Below are 14811 nucleotides of genomic sequence, written 5' to 3'. Positions count from 1 at the left end.
TACCCACCCACCATCCTCACTCTCAAACCAGCGATTGTGTTTTGTGGTTGTTGCTTTCTGAGCATGGGGGCTGCTATCTCTCTTCCTTCCTCCCTCCTTCCCTCCCTTCCTCTCTCTCTCCTTCCTTCCCTCCTCTCCTCTTTCCCTCCCTTTCCTTCCTTCCCTTCCTTCCTTCCTTCCTTCTTTCCTTTCCTTTCTTTGGAAAATTACTGTTTTTATTTTATTCACTGAGAGCTTCATGCACTGTACTTTGGCCAGCGCTCCTGTCCTCGGATCCTCTTCCATCTCCTTACCCACCCACCATCCTCACGCTCAAACCACTGAGTCTGGTTTGTGGTAGCTGATTTCTGAGCATGGGGCCTGCCATGGTGTGTGGTTGATAAACCAGGCATCACTCCATCAAAGAAACTGACTTTCCTTCTTGCAGAATCCTTGGCTAGGGCCAGAGCTCCCTTCGCACTTCCCCTCCTCCAAGGCGCAGGTTTGAACTGTGCACATCCCAGTCACTGTGAAGCATTATATGTATCTGCACTTTCTGTCTAGGAAACACTATTTTTCCCCCAAGTCATTCACAGTCTCCGGCTCTTAAAAATCTCCTCCACTCTCTTCCTCACATAACCCTGAGGCTTGAGGGGAGGAATTTGTTGTAGACTTCCTATTCAGGGCTGTGAGTTTTGTCTTCAGGATTACACAGCAAGCCCATTACCAGCTGAACTAGCACCCCAACCCCAAGAAGCAGTTGTCTAACAAATCTTTAGTGGCTCTTCCCTCTCGAAGGCAGCGCTGAGAACTGCTACAGAGATAATTCTTTCTTTCTTTTCCCTTTTATTGAAAATAATTTTACATAATATATTCTAATTATGGTTCCCTCCCCTTTTCTCCTCCCAGTTCCTCTCCACTTCCCTTCTCATCTGGACCCAGTCTGTTTCTGTCTCTCATTAGAAAACCATAGGCTTCCAAGGGATGATTAAAATACAATATAGCAAAATATAATAAAATAAAACCCAGACTTATACATCCAAATTGGATAAGCGAACCAACAGAATGAAAAGAGCCCAAGAGAATCACAAGAATCAGAAACCCACTCATCTGCACTCTAAGGAATTCCATAAAAACACTAAACTGGAAGCCAAGATCTATCTGCAGAGGACCTGGTTCAGACCCATGCAGGCCCTGTGCATGCTGTCTCACCCTCTGTGCGTTCTTGTGAGCTTTGTTCACATTGATTTAGAAGGCCTTGTTTTGTTCAGTCCCTCTGGCTCTTACACTCTTTCTGCCTTCTCTTCTACAGGGTTCTCCAGGCTCTGAAGGGAGAGATTTGATGTAGACATACATTTAGGGCTGACTGTCCCAAGGTCTTTCTGCCTAATGTTTGGCTGTGGGTATCCCTATTTGTTCCCCTCTGCTTCAGGAGAAAGCTTCTGTGATGATGGCTGAACCAGGCAATATAGCAGAATGTCATTTTATTGCTACTTTTTTTTTTCTTTAAAGAACTGTACTATTTGGCTTTACCCTAGGTCCCTCAGCTATCTAGTCTCAGGTTCTTGGTGACCCAAGCAGTGTCATGTATGAGTTCTGTCTCGAGGCGTGGGCCTTAAGTCAGTGGTTGGTTGCTCCCGCCAGCTCTGCGCCACCATTGCCCTAGCATGTGTTTCAGACAGGACAGCAGTGTAGATCAAAGCGTGTGGCTGGGTTGGTGTTAACATTTCTCTTTGGTAGCATCCAGAGCACTTTACCGTATGAAAGTCACTAAAGTGTAGGGGCTCTCTGTAGGCACCGGTTCAACTTCCCCACATTCATTGAGTTGTATGGGTGTTGTCCTTAGCCATAGAGCCTTGCTGTCCGCTTGTGGAGCAGCTATCATCTTAGCCTGGGTTGTTTGGGGGATTCCCTTTGGCCAACAACTCAATAGATGTAACCCAATCTGTGTAGTGGAAGGTTTCTTAGATGACAAGAGATGGCCAGTCGGGGCTCTGTTTCCCTCATTATTTGGTGATTTCTGTTAGGTCTCAAAGAAACCCTGGAGAAATGGCTCACTGGGGGTATCAAAGCAGATGCTGGCAGCCTGGCTCTTAGCATAGCAAGTGCCTGTTACAGACTCATCCTGGCTGGTGCATCCCACCCCCTACCCTAAACCTCTACCCCTGCGCCTTCTCTGATTCCTTATAAGACCTAGCCATTTTGGCTCTGTGCTTCTCTTGGTCTCTGGGTTCCCATGTTCTCTCTTTGTTCCTTCTTTTTTCTCTTCTTCTCTTGCTCTGCCCCACCCCGTCTCCTCCCATGGACCAGGTCTGCTGGGCAGCTTCAGTCTTTTGGCCTGGTTCAGTCTGGACTCTTCCAGATGCTTCTGGTTGTTTTCTCCCTCATATCTACCATAAACCATCTCCTCAACCAAACCGGTCATGGCCTCATTTTTCATTTACTTTCATTTAGATCACCTTCATATATGTGTATATTTTAGGAAGTTTTGACTGTATTAGGTTTCCATACTACTCCTTAATTATGGCCCTTAATTATAGCTGTCTCTCCCATGTTCTTTCCTTGCCCCCCTCTCCCCTCTCCTTCCCTACTGGGATCCTCCTAGTCCAACCCCCCACCATATTCAGCCGTAACTATGTATTTCATTTTCTTTTCCTAATAGCTCTATCTGTCACTTCTGGTCCTTCATGCAGGGTGATTTTCCAATTCCATCCATTTACCTACAAATCGTATTTCTTTTTTTAGCAACCGAGTAATATTCCATTGTGTAAATGTACCACATTTTCTTTATCCATTCTCTCATTGAGGGACATCTGGGTTGCTTCCAACTTCTGGCTATTATGAATAGAGCAGCATTGAACATGGCTGAGCAGATGAATGTCTCTGTGGTAGGATGAAGCATTCTTTGGGTATACGCCCAAGGATGGTATAGCTGGATCTTGAGGTAGATCCATCCCCTCTTCCTGAGGAGCTGCCTCACTGATTTCTGTAGCATCTGTGGACATCTGTACTTCCCTGAGTGACACACCTCCTCCCACAAGGCCATACTTCCTGACCCTTTCTAAACAGTTCTGCCTACTGGAAAGCAAGTATATAAATATATGAGCACCTCATACAGACCACACTGTGTTCTTAGAGATGTATGGAAACACCCAGTCTCTGTGCTTTCTTCAGTTTTGACGTGTGCTATCAGGTTAATGAATGGTGCCTTCTACCTAATTGTGGAGCAGCCGTGGCTCTATGCAGGTGTGGTTACTGAAGGAACAGAACATTTGGCCTTTTGGTCTGGTCTGCTTCTGGGAGCAACATGCAGTGCAGGAACTGGTCTGCTGTGGACAGTCTCTGAGCCCTGCCTCTGTGTCCTAAGAAATCTGAGGCAAGGTATACCACTTCTCCGTTCTCAGAGTTCACATCTGTAGATTAAAGGGCTTTAGTTTAACTCTCTTCAGCTCCATGCTTCTGGGGTAATTGATCTGGAGAGAGAGATAGACAGGGGTGGGTGTGAAAATTTTTTGCTGCTATAGAGTGTGGGTCTGGGACTGGTACACCAGCATCACCAGGGAGGCAGTGACTTTTATTATTAAACTCTCTCCCCACCTTTAACTGGGGCAGAATCTTTCTCTGTCTCTCTGTCTCTCTGTCTGTGTATCTCTCTGTCTCTCTGTGTCTCTGTCTCTGTCTTTCTCTCTCTGTGTGTGTGTGTGTGTGTGTGTGTGTGTAGAATATAGCATACAGGGATGGTTTTCTCTTTCCACGTGTGGGTCCCAGGGGTTGAACTTACGCTGTTGGGCTTGCTAGCACATGTCTTTGCCTACTGAGACATCTCAGTAGCCCAAGATGTTTGTTCATTAACAAGTCCTAGTGGCTTTTTTTTTTCTCCCAGATAAATTTGGGGACTTAGATAGGCCTGGTGACTTCTCCAAGTCACCTAACTGATCATATGCTAACTGTACCTGACTCTAGAAAGGGGGCATAAAAAGAATCTTGTCTCAAATCTCATCTGAGTGTGGTGGCCCAGGCCTGTGATTCTAGCACTTGGGAGGTGAAGGAATGAGGATCAGAAGTTCAAGGACATCCTGTCTACAGGATTTGACACTAACAGGGCTATCATGAGACTTTGTCTCAAAAGTGAAACAAATCTTCTCCTTTTGCGGCTGCTATTGTTGGGAGTTTCTATATGTCAGTAGTCAGCATGGCCAGCAGGTAGGCTTCTAGAGCCCCAGGAGATGGGCTGACCTAGCCAGTCAGTTCCTCATAGACTGCCAGAGGTCAGCCCAGCCTTCCTGTCCACCCAGCCCCTCTCCTCACCAATTCCTTCACATTCTGATTCCAGTGGAATCTTGTTCCATATGTTTTGAATCAGGTCAAGCTGGCTCTGGCCACCCTGAGGTGGGGATCCACAGCTTTCCTCCTCTCTCCCTTCCCAAGCAGGGGATGACTTCCTCCTGGTGGCCCTCATTCCTCCCTCTCTTCTTTCATCTTCCAGAAGATCTAGTGCTTCGGATGACATACAGCAGAATTCTTTAAAAACCCTTGAGGGTTTTGAACTATTAGCAGGTTATTCCAGAAACTTCTATGCACAGTGCTTTGTAAAGTTTAAGAGGCCAGGGGGGCTCCTTTCCTTTCTCTTCTGTTAACACAGACAGACAGACAGACAGACAGACACACACACACACAGAAAGAGAGAGACAGAGACAGGGAGAGAGATATATACACACTCATAAGTATATACACACACATGTATACACACAGAAACATATATACACACATCACACATACATACACATGCATACACACACACACATATGAAAACATAGACACATTCACAGACACATGTACACACACCATACCTTTTAACTAGGGTATAGCTGGTTTTTTTTTTAAATGACAGATCATACTTTAGCAACAGTATAATCTAGTGGTTCTGATCTTTTATATTTATTTTACGTCAAATACTGTTGGGTTTGTTGGGTTCACCACTTACAAACTAGGTAAAATGGAACTGCCCATTTTCTTTGGGTACCAGACTCTCCTGGAGACATTTGATAAGATACAGAGATCCTAGACTTAAGGGACAGGAATCACTTGTGGAGGGCTCCAGGGAACAAGATCCCTGCGTGGTTTTCATGCGTGGTTGAGGTAAGGAGCTCCTGCTTTGGAGGGAAGACAGAATTCGGACAAGGAAAGACTGGGAGATCAAAGGAGAGCAGCTCGTTTGATGGGTACCACCCTGTGCGCATTGAAATCTAGGTTCCCCAAGCTCTGTGTCTGCTCTGTGCCTCAGTTGTCCTGTCTGTGAAAAAAAAAATATCTATGGAACTGTGATATTTGCCCTCTTGGTGGCTGTGAGAAATGACATGTGGAATACGTTTGAAGAGCACACGGCTCATGCCAAGGGCGCTGGATGCATTAGCTGTGAGCCTCGTTCCATGCCAGTTCCATGCCAGGTGAAGCACAGGCCCAAGGAGTGACTTTAAGAGAGGGAGGGAAGCACACCTGCCCACTTAGCAGTCTGAAGCTGAAGGCCTGGCAAATGTCAGCAGGAAGTTAACCTGGCAGGCTTTTGTTTTGTTTTGTATTAAGAAAAGAAACATAAGCATTGTCACAGTGGTTCTAAGCTGCAGTGAAGCCTGGAGACGTGCATTAGGCCAGTCTTATATTTTTCTCCTGCATGTGCACATGTGCAGGTGTGTGTGCAGGTATGTGCATGGGTGTGTGGAGGCCAGAGCCAGAGTTCAATGTCTGGTGTTGTCCTCCATTCCTCTCCACCTTATCTTTTTAATGTTTGAGATTATAATTTAATTGCCACATCTCCTTTTTCCCTTTCCTCCCTTCAAGTCCCTCCTCAGCCTCCTCAAATTCATGACCTCTTTTCATTGTTATGTGCACACATGCATGCACATATATTTGTATAGACACGTGTGTGTATGGTTTCAGGGATGACCGGATGGCATTAGCTAACCACCTGTGTGCTCTTCCATGGGAAGACCACCTCTCCCATGCCTGGCTTTCCTCAGTTGCCTCTAGTTCTTTGTGTAGGGTTAAGACCTCAGAGGCTTTTCTCTGTCTAGGTCAGCGTGTTCTTTCATGTCATCCTGGTTCGTCTCACAGTTGGGTGGCTATGTTGCTGAGACTTCACAGATATAACTTCTGATATTGCTAGAAAACACAATCTCACGCAAGTCCCCAACCCTCTTCCCGTCTCCCTGATCCCTCTTCCACAGTATTCTCTGAGCCTTATTCGTCTTACTACTTTAGACGCAGCCTTGTACTGAACTGGACCTGCCATTTTGGCTAGCCTGACTGATCTATGAATCATGGAGGTCTCCCTTGTCTGCCTTGTCTGCTGGGGTTATGAGTATATACCCTGGACCTAGTTTCTTCCTTTCAAACATAGATGCCAAGGAATCCATATTTAGATCCTCATGCTTCACCACTGAGCCATCTCCACAGCCATTAGATTTTTATTTATTTATTTATTTATTTATTTATTTATTTATTTGCCTGAGTGTTTATTTATGCAGTACTAGGGTACCTGGGACCTCCTACAGACTAAACTAGCAACCGTCCCACTGAGCTACACCCCAGAACTAAACATTTTAATAAAGATGACCAGAAAAATGTTCAGAAACCCCAGTTTCAGTGAAAGAAGCCTAGTATTCAGATCGAAAGGTATCCTGGGATTACGAAGGCATGAACACTAACTGCATATTTCATATCTGCTTTATTAGGCATGTCCGGAAAGTGGTAGAAGTATCCGGGAGGTACAGTGTGCATCCTACAACAACAAGCCATTCATGGGCAGGTTTTATGAATGGGAACCATTTGCGGAAGGTAAGGCACTGGGTCCCTCGGACTCAGCTGCGCCAGTAGGAATTATTATTATTATTGTGATTTTTCTTGCAGCTACCTCCCAAGTACTAGGATTTCAGGCATGTGTCCCCATGCCTGATTTCATGACTCATCCGTTTTTATAAATAGCCCACCTAGATCATGGGAAAATACTTAGGTTTGTATTACAGAGCACTGCTGCTTTCTTGCTAACTACACCAGGTATCTCGTCATTGCGAGAGAAACCCAAACTAAATATATTTCATCAAAAATGATACTTTGTTGATCATATTACTGAGAAATTAAAAAAAGGTGGACTAGGTTCAGATTGGCTGCATTCCTGAAAACCCAGATCTTCGCACTCAAAGCTCAGTATTTCTCACCTGGTGCTTTAGGTCAACACGTATGTGCCTCCCACCCCGACTCCTGCAAAGACATGCTAAAACTCTAGTTCAGAGGTTCTCAGCCTTCCTAATGCTATGACCCTTTAATACAGCTCCTCATGGTGTGGTGACCCCCCCCAACCATAAAATTTTTCTGACGTTACTTCCTAACTGTAATTTTGCTACTGTTATGAATCATGATGTAAATATTTTGGAAGTAGAGGTTTACCAAAAAAACATACTTTGGGAGATAGAGATTTTGTGACCCATGGGTTGATAACAGCTGCTCTAGTTTCTAATACCAGCAGATATGACTGTGTTACCTGGTTTTATGTTGACTTCACAGCAGCTACAGTTATTTTAAATGAGGGAACCTCAGTTAAGAAAATGCCCCCACCAGATTGGCCTGTGGGCAAGCTTGTAGCTTCTTGATTGACGATTGATGTGGGAGGGTCCAGGCCACTGTGGGCGGTGCCACCCCTGGGCAGGTGGTCTTGGTGTTTGTGCGAGAGCAGGCTGAGCAAGCCAGTAAGTAGCACTCTCCCACGACCTCTGCCCCAGTATCTGCCTCCAGGTTCCTGGCCTGCTTGAGTACCTGTCCTGACTTTAACAGATGGCAGAGTATGTGATGTTCTTTTCACTCTACTTGCTTTTGGTCACAGTGGGTTTTTTTTTTAATTTGTTTTTTGTTTGTTTGTTGTTCTTTTAAGAAAGGATTTCTCTGTGTAGCCTTGGGTGTCCTGAAATTCACTTGGTAGATCAGACTAACCCCAACCTCCTAGATTCACCTGCCTCTGCCTCCTGAGTGCTGGGATGAAAGATGTGTACCACCACTACCACCACCACACCCAGCTGAGTCACGGTATTTTGCCACAGCACTAGGAACCCCAAATAAGATTGTGACCTTGTCAGGAACCTTTCTAGTTGTAACCAGCATGGTAGGTAGTTAAGGTAAGCTGAGACTACGAGAGTAGAGTAGGAGGAGGGTGGGGTAGACCCTTGTGTGCTGTGCCTGCCCTCCTCAGAAGGGATATAATGACGTTCACTGAGAAATCAGTACAAAGTAACAGACAGCCATGACAGAGCCAGACAGGAAGTAAAGTAGCCTGACTGTAAGCCAGGAACACCAAAGATTGCCAGGAACTGCCAGAAACCAGGAAGAAACATGGTAAGACTCTTACACCACCACTCCGCCCTGACACTTTCAAGAGAGCAGACCCCTACTCACACCTTGTGTGTGACTTCTGGCCACCAGATCTGTAAGTCAGTGCTGTTGCCAGGAGTTTGTGTGGTGTGTGACATCAGTGCTAGGAACCTTGGTTTCTTGATCATTTTCAATGTCAAGAAAACTGTATAGTGATCTTTTCTGATCATATTTCCGCCCCTGGACTCTGTTTTAAGGCATGGATTCCCTGGGCCTGTTTAGGCCATGTATCTGACTTTGTTGTCAGGGACTCACATCCCATGAAACAGAGGACATCAAGTGGGGGATGGGCTGACATTCTTCCACCCAAATCAATGAGAGGTTTGGGGAGATGGCTTAGCCATTAAAGTACAAGTGAAGGGACCTTAGTTCAATCCTCAGCACCCATGTGAAAAGCCAGGCATGATGCATACTTGAAATTCCAGTGTTGGGAGATGAAGACAGATTCTAGGCTCTAGGGCTCAATGGCTAGCCAGCCTAGTAAGAGATCCTGTCTCAAAGAATAAGGTGGGTGGGTGGTCCTTGAGGTTGACTCTGATCTTCATGTGTACAGACAGCCACGTGTGTCTCATATCATTGAACACACACATACAAGTGTATGGGGGGAGACAGACAGACAGAGAGAGAGAGGGAGAGAGAGAGAGAGAGAGAGAGACAGAGAGAGAGAGAGAGAGACAGAGAGAGAGAGAGAGACAGAGACTGAAACAGAGACAGAGACTGAAACAGAGACAGAGACAGAATAGAGAGAATAGTATGTTTGTCTTCACTACAAGCCACATCCAAAATAATCCAGGATTTACCAACTATGTCTTACAGTGTGTTACTAAAGAAATTCAGCTGTCTCTTCTAATATTTACTGACAGTGGTGTTTCTCACATAGCTGCAAGGAGAGACAAATGGTTATGGAAGTGGCATTTATTTTGGCTTTGTCTAAATAATTTTTCTTCTTTTTTTTTCCCCACTAACATTCTTTTCTTGATGTTATTCTTCTTCCTTTCAAATGACTCCCAGGCTGAGCAGTGGGAGGGAGAGGCTGCTAGTGTTTCTGTGTGGTGTTCAGACTTGACGGCTGGATTTTGCATTGGGCCCTGGGCTGTGTTCCTAGGTCTTCTGCTATTCGCTCGTGCCTACTTAGGGAAACAGCTGCACTCATTCATCCCAATGCCACATAGAATAGTAAAAGCAGAGCAGAGCGCAGGCTCTGATAAACACATCAATTTCACCCGATGGTTCTTCCAGGGCCTTTAACCACATTTCCTGGATATGATGACCCCTCGGCTCATGCCTCTAGGAATTTTTCTCACAGTCCTAGACCTTAAGCATGTAACAGGGTGGAGGGAGAATTGGGGTGCCCTGGGTCTTGTTTGAGGCTGTCATATCAGCTCTCCTGCATTCTCATATTTGGTTTGGATAATGTCACCATACCTAGAATGGAACAGTTTAATATGAAGACCTGGACACTGGGCCAAACATATAGTATTCCATCTAGTGCTGTGCATGATAGATACATCCCAGGTCCCCGATAGGTGCTGGGACATTGGATAGTAGCACGTCCTGTACACCGTGTGATCTTAGTGACTTCCCCATTGTGGTAGTAAAATACCCATATAAAAGCAACCTCACAGAGAAAGGGTTTACTCTGGCTTATGGTTTCTGAGGATTACAATCCATCATGGTGAAGACGACTTGGAACCAGACAGGGGAAGCATGACAGCAGATGCAGGAAGACGGCTGGTCACAGCGAGTTTGGATGCAGAAAGCAGAGTGAACAGGAAGTGGTACTGGGCGATAAAATGTCCCAGTCTATCCCCAACCCCCCACCCTATGACCCACTTCTTCCAGCAAGACTCCACCTCCTAAAGTTTCACTCCCTTCCAAAACAGTGCCACCAACTGGGGGCCAAGTGTTCAAATAGGTGAGCCCATGGAGGTACATTTGGCTTTCAAAACACAAGTGTTTTTTTTTTTTTTCATGTATGTATGTATGTACCTAGGGTAAACAATTATACACACTCTAGTGAAAGTTGTGTGACTGTGATTTCTCTTTCAAGACACCATATTGGTCCTGTCAATCTTAGCAACCATTACATATGAGTCAGCCTCCCTCTCTGTCTGTCTGTCTGTCTGTCTGTCTCTCTGTCTCTCTGTCTGTCTGTCTGACTCTCTCTCTCTCTGTGTGTGTGTGTGTGTGTCTGTGTGTCTGTGTGTGTCTGTGTGTCTGTGTGTCTGTGTGTCTGTGTGTCTGTGTGTGTGTGTGTAAAGATGCCAGTGGTGGATATATGCACCCATGCTCATGCATGCTGAAGCCAGAGAAAAGGACAGCAGGTGTTATCTCAGCTGCTGTCTGCCTTCATCCCTTGAAACAGAGCCTCACGTTAAACTGGAAAATCACCAGCAAGCACTCAGAATCTTCCTATCTCTACCCCACAGCTCTGGAGTTACAGGCATATGCAGCCGTTCCTTACTTTTTTCCATGGGTGCTAGGGATTCAAACTCAGATCCTTATGCTTGCACTGCAGGTGATGTTACCTATTGTATTGTCTCCCTGGTCCCGGTTCTCTGTTTTAGTTTTAGGAAGTACTATCCTGCTTCTCTTTGGCACATCTCATTTGTCAGCCTCCATAGCCTTGTGCTGCACGGCCATTATCACATTGAACAGGACATTGTGATACCATATGGCAGCCGAAATGATGACAGGGGCAGCCATGACGTGAGCAACAGGTGCACTGTATCGATGTCATGGATATGCTTGACAAAGGGATGAGTCATATCCCAGGAGGGATGGAGAGGGATGGTGGAAGATTTTATCATGCTACTCAGAATGGCGTGCAAGTTACAATTCAAGAACTGCTCGCTTCTAGAATTTTCCATTCAATACTCTTTCAGTTAGGACTGGCCCTACAAAGTGAAACTGGGAAGGGAAACCACACATCAGGAGACACCACTGTGCTTGTTGTCAGGTAAGGACATTGGGGCAGCTAATACTCAAGTGTCACGTTTTGTTAGGTTATTGTAGTAGAGATGCCAGACACCAGCACTTATTTATTCCATGGCACTGGGCATGAACTCAGGGCCTCATGCGCGCTAAGCAGTCTACCACTGATTTATACACCCAGGCTAGAGGGCAGGGTCAAGTCATAGCCACAGCAGTGGATTTGTATTCCTAAGAGCTGAGCTGAAGAGAGTGGAATTCTGAAAGGCAGAGAGGAGGCTGAGTCAGGAGTGGGCGCTCGTCTGCTGCTGACATAAACATGTCAATTACATTTGGTCAGGAGTGACTGGTGTATGCTGCGGTAACATCCCCAGACCTGATGACTTCACCTTAAAGTTTCTATTGCCCAGACTTCATGGCAATGAATGTGTCCTACTCATGTGGAGTCCCCAGCTGGTAAAAACTATGTCTCAATTCAGGCTTCTGCTGAGACAGGGCAAGGGGACACAGGATTTGTGCACAGATTTTTAAAGCTTCTGTCAATGGTGATCCCCACTGTGTTCACATCTTGCTAGCTAAGTCATATGCCGGTCTTCACACAAAAGAATTAGGTTGGCACCTTCTCACTGTGTGTGTTGAGGAGAAGAAATAGATTAGTGACTAGCCCTGAGGGCCAGGACAAGCACAAAACTCTATTGAAATCCTTTCTCTTCAGTCCAGATGACTCTTTATCAGGCCACTTGCCAGAATGGAAGGTTTTGTTCCAGGGAGTATTACTGGTAACTCATGTCTGCAATGTCTACAAGGTTCTGAGGGGCTCTCATCAAATTCTTCCAATCGTTTCTATGGCAGCAGAAATTTATTATATCTGGTATCAGAACGTCAGTACCAGGGTGGTGATTCCCGCTCAAGCCATGCTGCTAACAAAAACACATGCAGTGCTGTCACAGCATGGGTCATGATGGGAAGGCGTAGGCTAAATGTAGCGCAGTGGCATTAAGGCTTTCTTTCCTTGACCCGTAATCCCTAGGATTTATGAACCTTCGGAAACAACAGGGAACAACTTAGGGAAACAGAAGGCAGTGGTTCCTGTACCCAGGGAGGAATCTTAGACTGTCCTTAAATCTGGTCTCTGAGCTCTCTCATACAAGCTCGGGGGAATACCTAGCAAGACTGAGTCACAGGTCTGCTTTAGAGATAGGACACAATCAAGGACAAAGCAAAGCTCAGAGAGCAACCAAAAGGATGATTTGGGTTTCTTATATATTCGTTGAGAATTAGGGTTGACACCTGGCTGGTAAGATGTTCAGGAGGAAGCTGAAGATGTGAGGCTTTGAATTAAAGATATCACTCAGGCCTGGGGATTCGTATTTTGAGTCATTGACCTCCAAAGATGATTAGATATGATTTCAAGAGGAGAAATATATAATTTAATAAGCTAATGAAGCTTATTATTTATAGTATTCTCACTTCTATACTACAGTGAAGGTTACGGACTGGGTGTTTTGGTCCCTCAAGAATGCATATAACGAAGTCCTAATCATGCGGCTGTATTTAGACAATGGGACCTCTTAAGGAAATAATTGAAATTAAATGAGGTCCAATGGATGAGGGAACCTGAGCGAATAAGATTAGTGTCTCCATAAGAATAGGAACACACACCAGCATTTTCTCTCTGAAGAGATGTGAGCATACAGCATGATAGTGGGTACCTAAAACCATGAGAAGAGGCAGGCCCGGGGGGAAAAATGCACTCTGGTATTTTGGTGTTAAATTTCTAGCTTCCCAAACTATAAGAAGTAAATTCCTGTCATTTAAGCTACCCAGTCTGTTATTTTACTATGCAGCTCACATTGACTTAGACAATGGGGATCAAATAAAAATGATTTTGTAGAAGTCCGCATATATCTTGAACAGATGCTGGGTACTTGGCACAGTTCTGAGTGCTAAGTCTCCCTCATAGTAACCATTCTAGATAGTGCTATGATTCTCATTTTATACAGGAAAAGGAGGTATAGGATAGGTAAAAATTTGCCCCTGTCTAGCCAGCTAGCAAACAGTACAGTGCCCTGCCACCAAACTCAAAAGCCCGCCTGTGAATCTTGACTGTGGGGTAGATGGGTCAGGAGAAGTGTTTCAAAAACCCAAAACAGTACTGCTGGATCGTGCTAGACTTGGAGGAAAATGCAAAAACAAAACTGGAATGCCCCCCCCCCGTGCCTTTTCTAGAATGTTCTAGAATGTTGTCCATGGTAGTGTTACTCTATAACTGGAGAGAAGTTAAGGGGGCAGCAGCCATCTCTTAAAAGAGTCTGCGTGAAGAAAGCATGTTGAGAATGTTGGCTGGTTTAAGAAGAGAGAGAGAGAGACTTGTTGAGAGTGGTGGTGGGCTGAGGATGTCTGTGGCCTGAGAGGATGAGATTCACACAGAGAAGCAAGGATTCACGAGAAGCCTACCTACCAACCTGCTTTTCCTGCGGAATGTGTGTTCTCACTTCCTTGCACACCTTTAAAGAGGAGTTCCTCGCCGTTTATCACAGATACATTTAGTCAAGATAAATGAAAGGAAACATCTATCTACTGCAATGTTTGTTCAAAAAATGTTCTTAGTACTTTTTTTTTTTTTCCAAAATAGATCATCTGGAAACAAACCAAGCATCCAGCAAAAGGATTCTGTAGAAACCGGTTATACATTCACCCGGTGGAGTATTATTTGGCAATAAAAAGAAGAATGTGGTACTGATACATATAAAAATCTGATTGAAGCCTAGAAACATTATGGTTTGAAGCCAGACATGAGAGAACACACTGTCCAGTTCCATTCCTGTGATGGTATAGAGGCAGGGGGAGGGGCAGGTTACGGTGAAAGAATGCCAGTGTTCGGCTTGTGCAGGTGGTGGGCTTAGCTAGATGAGAACACCATTTCTGGATTGACAGTGATGCTCTCTCTCATCCTTGGCATGGTTTTTACACAGGTGGATGCAGTCTTCCAAACCCATCTGACTGTTCATGTATAACCCAAGCATTTTTATTGGGTAGAGCTATACTCTTAAAAAAAGAAATCTCTGGGTTGAAGAGATGGCTCAACAATTAAGGTCATTGGATACTCTTCCACTGGACTGAAGGAGTGAGATTTGCATAGAGGAGTTTGTGCAAGAATTTTCTAGAAGTCTATCTACACAAATCCCTCCTGTCCTGGAAGCAAGGATGCCTGCTGAGGAGGCACTAAGTCTTTTAGAAGTATGGTATTGTGTCTTTGTGGTTCGCAGCACTCATAAGGCAGGTCCTAGCCATCTGTAACTCCAGCAGGGGATCCAACGCTCTTCTGGCCTCCACAGGCACAAGGCACACGTATGGTACGCATACATACACGCAAGCAAAGCATCATAGTCACAAAAACGATTTTTTTTTAAAGAACTTAAGAGTATATTCTCAGGCTAATGGGATGGCGTCATGAGTAACAGTGCTTGCTGCCAAAGCTTC

General features: G+C 45.1%; 1 protein-coding gene across 1 annotated transcript in view; it reads left to right on the top strand.

Annotated features, from left to right (window-relative positions):
• The window catches only part of Thsd4 (thrombospondin type 1 domain containing 4), a 533316-nt gene that overhangs the window by 115638 nt on the left and 402867 nt on the right, over positions 1 to 14811 (top strand). The window contains exon 5 of the mRNA XM_028774578.1: positions 6711 to 6813. Within this exon, the coding sequence (XP_028630411.1) occupies positions 6711 to 6813 (103 nt within the window). The remainder of the gene's footprint in view (positions 1 to 6710; positions 6814 to 14811) is intronic.

This window comes from Grammomys surdaster, unplaced genomic scaffold (assembly GCF_004785775.1).
Source record: "Grammomys surdaster isolate TR1022 unplaced genomic scaffold, NIH_TR_1.0 241, whole genome shotgun sequence".
Classification (NCBI taxonomy): domain Eukaryota; kingdom Metazoa; phylum Chordata; class Mammalia; order Rodentia; family Muridae; genus Grammomys; species Grammomys surdaster.
This window is presented reverse-complemented; position numbering and strand designations above follow the sequence as displayed.